The sequence below is a fragment of the Setaria italica genome, chromosome VII (genome assembly GCF_000263155.2).
Source record: "Setaria italica strain Yugu1 chromosome VII, Setaria_italica_v2.0, whole genome shotgun sequence".
NCBI lineage: Eukaryota > Viridiplantae > Streptophyta > Magnoliopsida > Poales > Poaceae > Setaria > Setaria italica.
Genome location: NC_028456.1, coordinates 31,308,101 through 31,324,321, shown reverse-complemented (window position 1 = coordinate 31,324,321; position 16,221 = coordinate 31,308,101). Strand labels below are relative to the sequence as shown.

At 45.1% G+C, this 16,221-nt stretch overlaps 2 protein-coding genes across 2 annotated transcripts; one reads left to right on the top strand and one right to left on the bottom strand.

Annotated features, from left to right (window-relative positions):
* Positions 1–5,084: 5,084 nt before the first annotated feature.
* Positions 5,085–9,328, top strand: LOC101759008 (glutamyl-tRNA(Gln) amidotransferase subunit A, chloroplastic/mitochondrial). Its single transcript, XM_004976946.4, has 10 exons — positions 5,085–5,712; positions 6,076–6,387; positions 7,022–7,201; positions 7,321–7,415; positions 7,497–7,572; positions 8,227–8,304; positions 8,413–8,506; positions 8,583–8,632; positions 8,785–8,898; positions 9,011–9,328. The coding sequence occupies exons 1-10, from the start codon at positions 5,170–5,172 to the stop codon at positions 9,092–9,094; spliced, it is 1,626 nt and encodes a 541-aa protein (XP_004977003.1). The 5' UTR covers positions 5,085–5,169; the 3' UTR covers positions 9,095–9,328.
* A 306-nt stretch (positions 9,329–9,634) lies between these two features.
* Positions 9,635–13,246, bottom strand: LOC101759408 (V-type proton ATPase subunit D). Its single transcript, XM_004976947.2, has 2 exons — positions 12,261–13,246; positions 9,635–9,972 (listed from the first exon to the last, which is right to left on the bottom strand). The coding sequence occupies exon 1, from the start codon at positions 13,088–13,090 to the stop codon at positions 12,281–12,283; it is 810 nt and encodes a 269-aa protein (XP_004977004.1). The 5' UTR covers positions 13,091–13,246; the 3' UTR covers positions 9,635–9,972; positions 12,261–12,280.
* Between the last annotated feature and the right edge of the window lie 2,975 nt (positions 13,247–16,221).

Here is a 16,221-nt window from a genome sequence, read left to right as displayed (position 1 = left end):
TGGTCTTTTACTTGAATCTGAGAAGAAAACCTTCAAAAACTCAGAAGTACAAAACTATGTCCATTTAAGAAAAATAGATAAAGCCTCAACTTTGAAGCTCTTTATCTAGAATTTTCCAAAATAAACTCAAGATAAGCACTATACAAAAGTTTTAGAGCTTCAAGCCCTTAACAAGTTTGACTAAAGGAGTAAAGTCTAAATCTACGCAGAAGGCTTCCAAAACCCCAGTCAAATTCAGCTAGTTCGGTCAACCCAGCTTCAATCAGCAATCTAGGCCAAGTCTGGAAGCAGTTCAACCATGCATCTTGGCTTAAGCTTATCTCACAAAACTTGAACAGAATACCAGCAAAACCCTTTATAAGAGTTTGAAAACTAAGTTTATACAACAACTTTCTCAATTGGACTCTGGTCAAATTTGCATCATAAGCTTTTCAAATTAGGGCTCAAGTCATCCGAAAACCCAAAAATCGGCCAAACCGCCGTTTTTGCCTAAGTCTGGAAATCCGGCGTTCCTCCAAACTTTGAAGGTTTGTATCTTCAAATCTGCTGCGAATTTGAAGTCGATTCAATTACGAAAGTTGAACTTGGATCTGAGGACTGCAACTTTTATAAAGGAAGTTAATATTGCACATTTCAAGAATCGGGAGATCTTGGCGGTTGAAGATCGGCCCGGCGAAGCGATCCCACGGATCCCTCGGCTAGAGCGCGCCCAAGCACGCGCGCCGCGCTCCGCCCGGTCTCCGGCCGCGGCAGGGAGACGCCTCGTGCGCCCCACGGCCAATGAGTGCACGGTCGCCCTGTCGTGCATGCGCCATCCCGCTCCGCCCGAGGGCACGCCCGGCCCTGAGCATGCGCGCGCCCACGGACGCCTGCCCGACACCGTCGCCTCCACCAACTGCCACCCCGACCGCGACGCCTCAAGCGCCCGCCTCGCCAACCCGACGCCCCGGTAAAGCCGTTCCTCGCACGCACGCTCGTTTCGCTTGAGCCTATCACCTCACGTGCCTCACCCCGCCGGTCACCCCCCCTGTCTGCCAATGGTGCCGCCGCCATTAATGGCCGCAGCAGCGCCTCAGCTCCCCTCCAGTCCCTAGCTGCCAGTTCCAACCCCGCCTCGTTCGCCGTCCACCCCGGCCCTATAAATGGAGGCCCGACACCGCCTGTGCCCCCTTTCCCCGCTCGCCCAACCTCGCCGCGCTCCCCTGCTCTATTTCACGCCCGCCGTCGAGCCACCTCTCCGTGGAGCTCCCCCTTCCGCAGCTCCCCGCTCCTCGCCACCACCACCGCTAGCTCCGTCGTGTCCACGTGAAGCTTCCGAGCCGCTTGTTGGGGTCCCTCAATGCCGACGACGCCGGCACGCTGTCGGACTTCGCTGCCACCCGAAGCTCCCCGCCCTTGCACCGTTCCGCTTCCACCAAGCCTCCTCCGCACCCCCAACCGCCGCCAATTGACTCCCAGTGAGCTCCCCCGCCTCCCTCGCAACTTCTTGCCCTGGATTGGCTGGCGCATCGCCGGAATTTGGCCGACCGCCGTCGGGTGCGCCGCCAAGGACACACTTGTGCCTTTTTCCTTCTTCAAGGGGCCTTAGCGCTAAAAGTCAGGGACCTCCGCACGTTTAACTTATAGACCTAGGGGCTCGACCGTAAGTTTGCAGAGGTTTTTCTTTTATAATTGGCAGAAAATGGATTTAACTTTAGAAATTCACAAAAACTCGTAGAAAATTCAAATAAATGTCAAACCAATTTTGCTAGACTTAGTATAAAGTGTAGCTTCTAATAAAAATACTTTTGGAAGATGTCTCTGCTAGGATTAATGTTATATATTTTAATCCTTGTTTAAGCCATTTAAATCATAATAAATTGCAAAAAAAATGCTAAAATAGTAAATCCAACTCTCAAGTGTTTTTTTAGAGTATGGAAGCTTATAAAAATGATGTGGAGCCTAGATCAGATGTTTAAATCTCTAGTTTAGTTTTATCATGGAAATCTAAGGTTGCTTTTATCTTTTTACACAATAATTAAAATAGAGATGATAAAAATGTGAAACAAATTGAAATAAGTCAGTGGTGTAGTGTAGTTTGTAGGAAAAATATGGAACCTGATCAGAAGTAGAAAGAAAACCACTTCCCTTTTTAGGGAAGAATAAATAGGGTAAATGTATGGAAAAAGATGCCCTTCACTAAAAAGTATGAAAAATTCACCAAGGGCTCTATTTCACCTCTGGAACCTATTGGTAAAATTTCATATGCAAATTCGTTGTGGTTTCTTATTTAAAAATGTTTAAGTATATGCTCCCTTAGGGTAATAAAGTAATTCTAATTCTTTTTATGCACCTCCAATGGACCTCAAATTTATGCAGTACCTTATATAGGACAAAATTAAGTTTTTGTTACATTTGTGGCTTCATAGCTTACTATTTGAAGATAGAAATAAAATTTGGAAGATTAACCTAGCTAAACGGAAGAAAGAAACCTTGAGTAACGATAAAGTTAATTTTTGGAAGAGGTAAAAAAAATATTCAGACTAGGATACCTTCCCACTCTGAAGTTTAATAAAGTTAAGTTGTATATATGTACCCAATCACCATCAAATCAATCCCATGTTTTATACCACAACATACCTTACCTTATACAGATAAAGAAGGTGTAGAACCTTGTTTAGGTGAATGTGGTCATGATGTAATTTATACTGCAGTGTTAATTCATGTTTTGCATCCTATGAGAAAGCATGAAAATTGAACTTGATGCATTTGCATTTCGTGTAGAGCTGAACCTTGCTGACGGAACATACGAGCTTCACCCGACGATAGAAGAAGAAGCTGTAGCTGATCTGATTGAACCGGAATGTGAGCGGATCGTTCCACTGTCTCTAGAATGAAGTTCCCTTGTGGCCGCATGTGGTGACAAGCACGGTCATAGAACGGCAGAAGCCGGGTCTATGGAGCCTTGTACCAAGGGAACTGGACCCAACACGGGTCTGGGAATCGATGGGGACAACTGACAAATGAAGCGACCCTTCGCGGTGCGCGGATATCATGGGATTAGGTTCGCCATGCATGGTTAAGAAATTTGAATCGATTCGTCTGCCTCTCACAGTTTGGGACTACTTGATCGCTATGCTACACTGAGTAAGAATGAAAGATGATGATGATCAAATTTTGTTACCTGTATTAATTGCTTGGAAACTATGCTTGGTTTAGTATAGTTGCTAACTTAGAATGGTAAAACAACAATAGAACTTGTGGTTAAAATATTGAAAGTTAGGACCTACACTAGTCGGTTTTGGTAAAAACAAAACGTCAGAGCCAAAAAGTTTGCATGTCTAGGTGTGGGTGGAGTAGTACCACCGGTCGGTGCTTGCTTAATTGAGATGGACTGTTGTAATCTCTGTAACCACTCGCTTTCATGCGAGTCTTGCTTTCTCGATCATGAGATTAGTGGTTTATTGGATGAAATCCGACGGACGACCAAGTTGATTTATTTAAAGTACTTGAGCGCGTGTTAAGCGACTTAAGTGTACTTTAGCCAGGTTAATTTGTGCGGTTCCGCCACCCCTGCGCTGTTCTTACAGATGAGGGGCACCGTCCGCCGGCTCCTGCATGGAAAGCCTGGAGGAGACAAAGGGACGTGCTAGATCGGAGAGGCTCCTTTGTGCTAGTCAAACAAAGGGGTCGTGGCCTACAGTAGAGCCAGCGGTGGCGTTAGGACCAAAAAGAGCAGGCGCCGGCATTAGGAAAGAAAGAGAGGAATCGGAGGGACCTGGATCTGCCGGCCACCGTGAGTGCGCCTGACGCTAACTGCTGCTGCTGCTGCCTTCACGAGAGGAGGAGAGAGGGGGGGTGGAGAGGGCCGCCACCGGCGTGGCCGGTTGACAGCCGTGTTTTACCCCGTGCACTGCTGGAGAATAGGGGGAACCCTAGCAGCAGCCTTTGCGGGAGGAGGAGAGAGGGGGGTGGAGAGGGAAGTCACCAGCATCGCCAGCCGGCCACCACGTTTCACCCCGTGCGACCCCAAGAACCCTAGCGGCGTGCGGGTGGATGCTAAGTCGCGGTGCTCTGCCGCCCGAGAAGAAAGGGGGGAGATGACGGGAAAAACGAATCGGTAAGCACGTAAGGAGTGGCAGTGCAGGTAATTTCCACGAAAGTGACGCCCTCACAGCTGCTGAAAGCAAGCCCAGTGGTGCTGTGAAAATCGAGCTACACAAACGCTACTTTTGTGATACCACCTTATCTACAACATGTCCCTTTAGTTTGGCTACTGGCTTTTTAAGAAGCAAAACCAGGTTGGAAAGCCAAACCAAAGGCAATCATAAACTACTAGGAGGTGGTATTGATATAGCGCAAAGTTATTTTAGTAGGAAAAATATGGTAGGAATCAATTTAATATAAGAGAGTAAGAAACATTGGATCTCATCAGCAATACATGTGAGAGTGGAAGAACGTGCATAATTAATTCTGTTGAGATGTGCATTTGATGGTTTAGGGTAGGTAGCAACCCATCCATCTAATCTAACAGCTCTTGTGGTATTCATTTTGACTTGACACCGAGAATCATGATTGGTATGATTCACAACTAAGTTTGTATATTTCTATCCGTTGTTGTCATGGTTAATGGCATTTGACTATGATGTGCTCAACAGTTGCTGTGAGTTGATGTTATGTTTTCTAACTCGATGAATATTGGTAAAAATATTGTTGCTAAGTAGTTGAAATAGTTGAGTTCATCTTAAAAAGACTGGGATTTGCTCGGAGAGTGAATATATCCCCGTTAAACTATTTTGAAGCAATTGCATTATCTGCATTTGTAAATTTTTTGACTTTGTTATAGCAATCAGTCAAATGTCAAAGCTTAGAGCCTCTACGAGACATAAAAATGATTCAGAATGTTTGCACACATGAACGAGAAAGAAAGGAAAAGAAAATTCTCAAGCCCCTCGTAGAAGATGAATGCGTTGGCTGTTCATCTCTCTCGCCTAGCCTCACTGCAGCGACTCCTGATATGATCGGACGGCGTTCCATCACTTTCCGTCCCACGTGGCTCCAATCCACCCGTCGTATCCTCCCATCCCAATCCCAAATCCTCACACCTTCCCCCTTCCCACTCCTCATCCGCAATCCCCAAAACCCACGCACGCCGGCGTCGGCCGGAGAACCTTCCCGGCGCCCGCCGCCATGCCGCCCCCTCTCCAGGCCCACCGCCTCCTCATCTCCCACCGACGCCTCCCCACTCCCGCTCGCCGCCGGTTCACCGCCGTCTCTTCAGTCCAATCCGCTCCCGCCACGACCTTAGCCCCGGGGCCCGCAACATCGTCCATCCTCTCCATCCGCGAGTCGCTGCTCTCCGGCGAGAGGACCGCGGTGGACATCACCTCCGAGTACCTCTCCCGCCTCCGCCGCACCGAGCCGAGCGTGCGCAGCTTCATCCACGTCGCGGACGCCGCCGCAGAGCGGGAGGCGGAGGAGCTCGACCGGAGGATTGCCTCCGGGGAGAAGGATGCGGTGGGGCCGCTCGCTGGAGTGCTGGTGGGAGTGAAGGACAACCTCTGCACCGCCAACATGCCCTCCACTGGCGGGTCGCGGATACTGGACGGATACCGGCCGGCGTACGACGCCACGGCGGTGCGGCGGCTGCGCGAGGCTGGCGCCATTGTGGTGGGGAAGACGAACCTCGACGAATTCGGCATGGGGAGCACCACCGAGGGCTCTGCGTTTCAGGTCTGGGGACCAGATTCTCATATCATTTCAACGGGACTGTTTTAACTTTGAGCATTGCCGTTTGGGATGAAATATCAAAAACAAGTGTCGAGCATGGTAAGTGTTTTTACGTTGGTTGGTAGCAGCCAGTGAGACGAAAATGTGGCGACACTGTTTGTGACGTTGCCAAACTCTGTTACGATTTTTGTTGGTTCCAGGAAAATGTTACTGCCATATTAATACATGTAGTTGGTTAGTTGCGTGTCGAAACTTCTTTTGAAGAGGAACTAAACCTGCACTTGCAATCTTCTCCATCTCAACATACCATTCATGCGCTAAGATGCAGATATGAGTGATGTGACAGATATTGTTGGTGATATGCAGGTGACAACAAATCCGTGGGATGATTCACGTGTGCCCGGGGGATCGTCTGGTGGTTCTGCTTCTGCTGTTTCTGCTAGACAGTGCGTAGTGTCACTAGGAAGTGATACAGGTGGAAGTGTGAGACAACCTGCGTCGTTTTGTGGCGTAGTGGGGTTGAAGCCAACTTATGGTCGGGTATCTCGTTTTGGCCTCATGGCCTATGCTTCATCGCTGGATGTTGTGGGATGCTTTGGTTCATCAGTTTTTGACACTGCAACCATCTTGTCTGTTGTCGCGGGCCATGACAAGATGGATTCAACCAGCAGTTCGCAGGTAAAGAAACTGAGGCTTCACCTTAAAATTACATTTTCCTTTTATCTTCCAGTTCAAATACGTTCTTGTGCGAGTGAGTTGGGAACTATGCTCAAGTTTTAACCTTGGTTGGTATAGTTGCAAGTCAACCGCTTGATTATTGCTGTTGTTGGCAGACAATGCAATAACTATTAGTCTGTGACTTCACACATTGTTTCCTTCATTGAGCTGTATGGATTAGTTCTACGCTTGGACACCAGACTAAATTTCCTTGCAGACATTGCATGGTTTGATATGTATTGGTTGCTAGTGATCCTGTCAATGTCAATGTGTTCTGATAAGGACTACTTGTGCACTTTCACCTACCTAACTGTTTTGTGTTTTTCATTAGTAAGAAAAGGCACCACATGGGTCATTTTCCCTTGGTTGGAAAAGAGATTATAGGATAATATCTCAAAACAATTAAAAACAGATTGCAGAGGGACTATACCACATGGTAGGCTTGCATGTTTGTTAATAACACCTTAAACTGATTTTATACTTCTTGAATTATAAACCTCTGCAATTGGATCATGATCCATTAGCAATCTGAAGGCAAACATTAAAAATTGGGTTCATTGCTGCTTAACCTGATCTCTTTAGTCACTTTTTTCAGGATGTTCCAGACTATGCATCAGAGTTAGTCTCTCTAGATTCACTTGAATCAAAACCATTAAATGGTGTAAGAATTGGGATTATACAAGAAACTCTTGGAGAAGGTGTGGACACTGGAGTTGTATCATCAATCAAGGGTGCTGCTTCACACCTGGAACGGCTTGGATCTGTGGTGGAAGAGGTTTGATACTTTCCTCTTTCCTAAATATATAACAATAAATAAGTATATATTTTCCCTTTTTCTACAATGGATTTCTGAAAGAAATATTTACTGAACTTTTTTCTTCTATCATATTTCAGGTTTCACTGCCTTCGTTTTCTCTTGGCTTACCAGCTTATTACATACTAGCTTCATCTGAAGCTTCATCTAATCTATCACGCTATGATGGTATCAGGTGATCTTGCTGTAACTAAACCTTATTCTTTTACCTGTATTTTCACAGTAAAGGATTTATGTTTTGGAACACCATTTTCAGGTATGGAAGGCAGGTTTCAGCTGATGATTTGAACGAGGTTTATGGAGAGTCCCGGGCTAACGGTTTGGGTCACGAGGTACAGCATTCTCAGATCAATACATCATAACCATACTCCACTAGTATACTCATCAGTTGACTTCTCAATATTTGTGCATGCTGTTTCTACAGACGTAGTCATGCACCTTAGCAAAGTGACCAGGTTGCTTAGGACTTAGGACCAGAGCTGTCACATTGTGTACAGTTATGCACTTGTCCCATGTCATCACAGTTCAGAGGCTAGTCACATTGTCCATAAATTTTGTCTGAATGTGTTTTCATTCTAGTGTTTTAGTGACCTTGGATAGGCACTGGATCTTGAGTAGTATTATAATTAAAGAGACAATTATATGCTCCACTCTTCTTGCAAATATCAAGTAGATTTTTTTCTAATTTAGAAAACATATCTGCCCTCTCGATAAGCAAAGCTTTCAGAATTAAAGACACATTTGGCTGTTGTGAATTGAGGCTACACATGTAGGTCTGCCCATTGTGGGCATGTATTGTTGCTAAGAGTGTGGTAGTTGGAATGTTAACTCATCTTTATTACATCGTACTCACATAGCATACAAGTGGTACTCACATAGCGTACAAGTGGATCTGTAGTATTGGATAGTGCCTGGACCTTTTGTGTTTGAAACAGTTGTTTTCATTTTGAGTTACATCACAAAGTAATTTTGTTGTTTCTTTCCAGGTGAAAATGAGAATTTTGATGGGAACCTATGCTCTTTCTGCTGGGTATTATGATGCATACTACAAACGAGCGCAGCAGGTAACATCAGAGCTGTGGCATCCAATTCAATGTTTGTGTTTTAGTTATTTTACCGCTTACTAGCAATTTTATGCCACCAAAAATAGTAAAGTACGTGCACTGTAGTAGGTGAGGACATTGGTTAAGGAAAGCTTCAAAGATGCTTTGGAAAGATATGATATTCTTGTTTCACCAGCTGCGCCATCAGCAGCCTACAAGATAGGTATGATGTAATCTGCTTATGAGTATGGTCCCTTCCCTGATTTCTTCAGGATTGATAACTCAAATCTTTTTGGCAGGTGAAAAGATAAATGATCCATTAGCCATGTATGCAGGAGATATCATGACGGTATTAAATACTTTCTTTTCTTTGGTTGATGTTGACTTGTGCCTACTTTGGTCTCTATTCTAAAGCACCTGCCGACAAGAAATTCTCTTCAAGCTGTTACATTAATTCTCATGATAGAAATTTGAAGGGGTTGCAAATGACAACTTACGCAGGTCAATGTTAATTTGGCCGGGCTTCCTGCATTGGTTGTGCCTTGTGGATTTGTTGAAGGTGGAGCTGCGGGGCTCCCAGTTGGATTACAGATGATCGGATCACCATTCAGTGAGGTAATGTACTGTTGTTGCTGACATAGTATTGGATATTAATCTGTGGTGTTTCAGGATCTGAGCAGTTCTACTTTCAGAGCCCACTAAATATTACTTCTGCCATTTTATCCAGGGGAATTTGCTGAGAGTAGGTCACATCTTTGAGCAGACACTCCAGAATTTCAGTTTTGTTCCACCTTTGCTGGCAGAACACTAGCTGCTATGTAGGCTTCTCTCTGCCCTACTCAGAGCTATCAAACAAGCAATTACCAGAGACGGGTTTTCAAAGCCCTTCTGTTATTCTTATAATTTTGCAGACATGTCATGTGGTATACCGAGGAAATTGGCTGTGCGCATGTAGAATTTAGACATTTTTCTGCTAAAGCAAACTAACAGGAGTTGCTTCCAACTTTGATGCAATATACATGTGGAATTGCTGATAATTGAGTGAGACAACGACGCCCATGTGATGTACACCTGCAAACAGCACACGCTGCAGCACTATTTGGCATGATTAGCAATACGCATATGCACATGCTTGACCATTAGTGTCGGCCAATGGTCAGCATAGACGTGAAGCTAATAAAACATGGGTTCCTTTGGTAGCCTAGGCGTGAAGATGAAATAACATGGGCTCCTTCGGCAGCATCCTCGGCCAACCAGACAGGCACCCAGCAGCGACGGGTTTGACGCAGGCAGATACGCACAAAGGCACATCACTATTCATTCCCAGGGGCTAGACCAACAGGCGAGCAAGGAAACAAAATAACGAACTGCATCAGAATGCACATCCAGAAGCAAATACATTTTCTGCGACTTCAGAGCAGGTGCAGTACAGCAATCCGCACGCACCTCTAAATAAATAAATACAACTATAATGAACATGCAGGGAAATATGGTCCAAATGAATTTACTACACCAGCTGCACATAACACTCCGTGCTGAAGTTCATTGGCAATGTTTGGTTTCCAAGTACAGATTATTCAGGGTCTTGGATGACCAGGCTCCAGATTACTCATCACTGAAACAAAACCGCCATCACTCTATGAACAGGTACAATTCTGGAGCACCAGCATCGACTTATTGTTTCTGCCACTGCAAGGAGAAGCAAACCATTAAAATCTGGAGATGAAATAGACTAATTCCATGTGTGTTGATTACACCTGTGTATTTGAAAGGTATAAACAGCATGACGCATTTGATCAGATCATTCAAGCCAAAGTAAACATCAGTGTCGTAAAAAGAAGAGTGGGAAGTACACACATGCCATACAAAGTGAGATGTCCAGTCCCAGTAAGAGAAGTGCAACATCTTAGCATGGTAAATTCTAAACTAGGCTACACCTAGTGCAAATAAGAAACCTGATATTTTCAATCATAGCATGTGCACTATGTTAACCAAATTGGCAGTGGTAAAATTGTGGTTTTATAATTAGACTTCAGGTCAGGTCCGCAATGCTTGAAACATTGATGTGCTTTACAAAAAATATAATTGAGCTCTTAATGTGAGAGAAACCCATGCCCAGTGAACTTTCAATTCAAGCAAAACTAGCAGGACTTGCTTCCAACTATGAAGAGCTGAAGTGCTAAATTGAATTGGCCTTGGGTTGCAGTGTTATACACGTGCTCATACACTCAGGATTTTATGTGACAGAGTGCACAGGCCAAAACAAAATCCACTTCTAGCATATGAAGCATATCATAGCAGCCATAACGCATACAGACACAAGCAATTTCAGGATAAAGCAATGAAAATCTAAACAACTGCAGCGCTGCATCTATGTTGAAAAACAGAGATTTCCAGCTATAGCATGTACATATATATGAAATGAAGTGCCAATGGAACTGTTAATCGTGAATAAAGCAGTTAGTAGTTACAGTGTGAAAAAAAACTGCAACTCCTCTTATCCACATATTCATTTATTACTGCTGAAAAATGATATTGCATTTAAAGTTAATTAAAAATATCCTGAGATTTCAGATAAGGTCCAGAATGCACGCCAATGATAAGTTAACATAACTGATTCTTTGGTGTGCCTTGCGAAAAAAATATAACTGAGCAGTGCGTCCAGTGAACTTTGGGTTCAACCAAACTAACAGGAGTAACTTCAACCTACAAGCTGAAAGCTAAACTGAACTGGCCTTCAAAATTCAAGAATCTACATGCAGTGTTACCCAGGTGCTTATAAATCACACTTCAACTCTATCCTGAGCTACCACATCTGACATAATGCTAAAATGTTGAACTTAACAGGCCATGAAAAGAATCTGGTTGCTCTGTTACACTAATGTTCGTACTTCGCAAACTGCGCATAAACTTTATCCTGATGTCTGACACTATCACATTAGATTAGGAGCAAAGTAAAACTACTTCTGCAATGCTGGTGCTACCATCCTTCCCAGCCCTCCCTTCTCATATCATCATGTTCCTCTAGCTCCCAGTGGATGAGCTCAAAGAAAAATCAAGAGGGGGCAGCAATAGTTTTTTTTCCCTAATCTGCAAATTTATCACTTGATAACTCTCTCAGCAATAAATGGTGCACAAAAATTTTAACAGGTCCTTTTCCAGAGAAACATAACATTCATCAATAAAAAATATGCATATATGATATGACAAGGAGTATATGAAGTTCTGTAGGTATTGTCCTTTTCCAACCTGTGCAACAAACACCTGGAAGTTGGAACTATAGTGGCTACTGCTGCTAATTTGCAGTTTAAGATAAACTGCTAAATTGTTTAGAATACCCTACCACACTTACCGCAATTGATTTAGTAATATATGCCATATCTTCCTTTTTTGGTTATTAGATACCGTGTGACCAATCTAAAAGTGAACCATAATGATAGGAAGCTCAGCAAATCTTAATTGCCAGTGGCCACTTCCATCGAAACATTATGGAGCAAAGATCTGGTTCCTATATAAAATCCTAAAGCGGATATTGTTTCCAGATGAAGTGCAACGGTAATATCATGTAGCCATGAGTAATTTAATGTGTTTGTGATTACGAAATCTTAATTTCACGAATGAACATCACTTTAGAGTTCAGATAACCAACACAAGCAGGAATACAACAAACGCGGCCAATCTGCAAGTGTACAATACAAACATGATGCAAAGTGAGATATTGATACCATGTATGCATGAAAATTTCAGCCATGTGGTTGTTAATAGCATATCTTGTTCATATTAATGAACGGCTAAATTAGAATTCAGATGAATTATCACAGGCAGGAATACTTTTGGACATCATGTACACATCTAGGGAAGGTAACTTGGATGGATCCATATAGGAATTAAAGAAATCATCGCAGCGAACACATATTGTGAAAGTTTCTGATCCCAGATCCAGAACAGAAGGACAAGGCATTGATGATTCTACGCACCGATTGAATGATTTAGGTAATCAAAAGATGATGTCGTCGTCCTTCTCCCCTCCAGCAACCAGCAGATTTGCCGCAGCCCCCACGGAGATGCCCCTCTTGAGCGCGAGATCCTCGGCGAGCTGCTCCTCGGCGAATAGTTTGGCGTTGGCCCTCTGGCGCTCGATCTCCCTCTTCTTGTAGCCCTGGATCTTCTTGAGCCTGAAGAAGTCCTCGCGCTCGAGCTCGTCGAGCTCCCCCTTGATGTAGCTGATGGTGTTCTCGATCCTGGGCTTGACGACGTTCTCTAGCGCGTTGACGCGGCGGTTGGTGGTCTTGATGGCCTCGTCGAGCGTGAGGAAGGATGTCTGGAGCGAGGCGAGCTCGACGAGCACCTCGATGGCCTTGACGTGCGCGGCGCGGCAGGCGGCTACCTGCTGCCCGCCGCGGGCGAGGCCCGTGAGGCTCGGGGACGCGTTGGAGGGCCCCCCGGAGGCGGCGGCGGGGTCGACGAAGTGGGTGAACTTGGGGAGCTTGACCCCGGCGACGTTCTCCTGGTGGGATCGGACCCGGACGGAGGCGGCGCGGACGGACTGGAGGACGACGTGGCGGACGCCGTCCCCGGCGACGTACTTGGCCTCGGCGAGGGAGAAGGAGGAGGCGCGCATCGTCTCCCCCATGGACTCCTTGGCGGCGACGATCTTCTTGAGGATGGCGCGGAACTGGACGGTGAGCGCGTCGGACTTCTTCTTCAGCAGCGCGTGGCCGCGGGTGGCGCCGACGAGCCGCGCCTTCATCACGCCGAGCATCGTGACCGTCGGCACGACGTTGAGCCGCTGGTTCTGCCCCGCCATCGCGCCGCCCGCCGCCGGCTAGATCGCGGCGAATCTGAGGAGGGAAGAGGGAGAGAGGGGATCGCGGGGCTGTGTCGACTCGTGTGGTTGGATCGGGGGCACGGCGATGTATTGATTGATGATGTGGAGGTGGAGTTGGATCGATGAATCGATCGGCGACGAGATGGAGATGGTGTGTGAATTGGGGAAATTTTTAGGTGAAAAAAAATTGTGCCTCTTACGCAGTTGGGCTGATAAAACCGAGTCGTTGCTGGGTCGGCCACCCCGGCCCCGTCAGGGAGAGACCGGGCTCGATTCGATACGCATTGCTTCTTAGTAACGGTTGGATTTGGGCCGTTTTCTTAGTCACGCGATCGAAGCTACAGTATGGCCCAATTTTGCGTTGCCGTCTTACAGCTTGGCATGCAACGAGACGGTACGTGTCGTAGCACCAACGGGCAAGTCGCAACTCATGTAAATATCATATCAAAAGCACGTACAGCGATCAAAGCCCCCACGAATAACGGAATAAGAACCAAATCCAACCTAAGGTTCGGCGCCATGGCCGCGCTCCGACCGTGCTCATCCGGCCATGTCGTCGTGGGCGTGCGCCGACCGTGCATCGGCAGCCCGTCGTCTTCTCTTCGCGTTGTCCCGGCGTTCGGACGGCAGGCAAGCACCTCGCTCGTCAGCCACGGGTTGGCAGGCAGGGCGGCGGCTCCCCGGCTGCGCCACCGTCACGGAATCGGTGTTCAAAGAGGCGACCCCGATTGGCCCTGGAGCCGTGCGGCAAGCACTTGGTAACACGACTTCAATTGCCCGTCTTATCACTCTCGGCTGCATAGTATGTGTTTCAATCTATGATAGTTTTGCCATGATCCGATCTCTGCTGGCCCACAGTGCTGTGAATGCCTACACACTTGCATTGAATTCTTTTGCAAATATATAGGGCCTGTTTGGATCCGTTTGCTAAACTTTAGCAGCTAAACTTTGCTAAACTTGAGTTGCTAAACTTTAGCCATGGTTGTTTGGATCCATGGGCTAAACAACATTTAATAAGGTATAGAAAGACTTGTCTGTCCTTATTTAATGCGAGGGGGGGAGAGGGGGTCCACACAAGCAATAATGAGGAGCAAAGGGTGTCCAGCACCAAATTTAGCAACCAAATTGCTAAAGGGATAAAGTTTAGCAACCATAATTTAGCAAAGTTTAGGTTTGACAAATTTATTGCTAAACTTTGCTAAACTTTAGCTGCTAAAGTTTAGCAAGGGTATCCAAACACCCCATAGATTATTAAAACATATTCGTGTAGTGACATTCCCAACCGCAATTAATGCACTCATCTTCTTGGTTACATTACATGCCATTGACCCTCACTTATCACAGTTTTTTTATAATGTCACTGTTGGAATTTAAGTTATCCGTTCTCGGCAGATGAGGTCAAATTGTAGTACTCGACTTGGATTGGAGAAGATTTCAGTGTGTATAGTTTCAGCTAGATGCACACCGGCCTCCCTGGCGTGGGTGGCTTTTTGCAGGTCTTGTGCGGCGAGGTTTGTTTGCGGCGATGACGGTCTTGGCGGGAGCGAATGCAGTGGCCTTCCTCTGGTGGGAGTCTTCGGAGGAAACTTTGCCCAGATCCTAGGCGGGTTCGCCGCCGCCGACGTTGCATCCTTTCTGGAGGCGCTGTCTAGAATACCTTATCGCTTTAGGAGCTATTGGCTTGGTGTCTCGCTTCGGCCATCCTTGGTTGCATCGTGAGTCATCGATCATCTCGCCAGAGGCGCGTATGCATTGTGTGGTGGTTTGGTCGGTGACGGCGAAGGTGCAGCCGCGGCAAGCATGTTAGTAGAGTTAGTTTGGTTAGTAAAGGGGTTTAGTAGAGTTAGTTAGCAGAGTAGATGTCTTTAATTGTGTGTTAATTTGTAAGTGGGTAACCTAGCCATCCAATCAAATGTGTTTTTATTAAGTTTTCTCTGGGCAGATGCCTATCGAAAAAAGGAAAAAACTACAGTGCAATAACATGCTCTCTCTGCTTTTTAAGGACGTATTAGCATTAAAAAACATTGAAAGTATACTTTCTATAATTTCTATCAATTGTTTGTAAAATCAGTAAAATGCAGTTTCTATACGACTTTTATACACACTAGAAATATACAAAAGTTGACTAGTTATTGGATCATATATATTGTTTTATGTGGATTTTTATTTGCTGATGTTTTTTAATTCAGACCGACGAGCAATTCAAAAACTTTGCAGAGGAATTAAAGAAGAACTGTGAATTTGATAAGGTCCGTATTACTTCTATTTTGTGGCAGAATCATTATATCTTATATCTTTTTTTACTGATGCTTGTATTTGATCTATTTGTTTCCAAAGGATATGTCGTTCCGCGAGGAGATTGAAACAATTTGCGGATATTGGAAGAAAATAACCTATTGGAACACTAACATCTTTGTGAGTCCCCTTCCTAAAATATTTATTTAGTAAAACTGTAATGAGATTTATTATTCCTAGCAGGAAAAAAACTCCAATAGTAAGGTGATGACTATATTTTCATAGTTTCCCTATCCTTATGTCATAGGGATGTCGAATATTTAGCACAATAATTGGTAATGGAAAAGATGCTTAGGAACTAGGAACACGCTGATAAACTTGACTCACTTTTGTCGGAATTATTGCAGGACATGGAAGCTACAGCGTTATCGCTGCATCTTTGCATGGTAGCTACAAAAGCTGTGAAGTTGGCTTCCAGAGTCATGGTAACCGCATTGATTTTTTTTTCTCAAAATGATTTGTTCTAATTTGTGCATATCAAGTGTTACACTAATTGTTTCATTTTGAGATAATCTCAGGACAATGCAACTTTAAGACATGATAAGCAAGCTGAAACTTATTTACATACAACAAAGCAGGTAACTCATTACTATGTTTCATGTGTGGATAGTTCTTAAATTGTACTGCGTAAATGTGCAATAACTTTCTCGTTTCAAATGCAGACCCTCACGATGTATGTGTCCATCTTTGTTAAATTGGCAGAGGACACATATCATAGGAAATTTGATGATGACTCTGTATTCTCTCTTCTTGGTGCTTTTAGGGGTGTGGCCGCAATAGCCCACATCTTAGTTAAGGATGCTATTGAAAGTGTT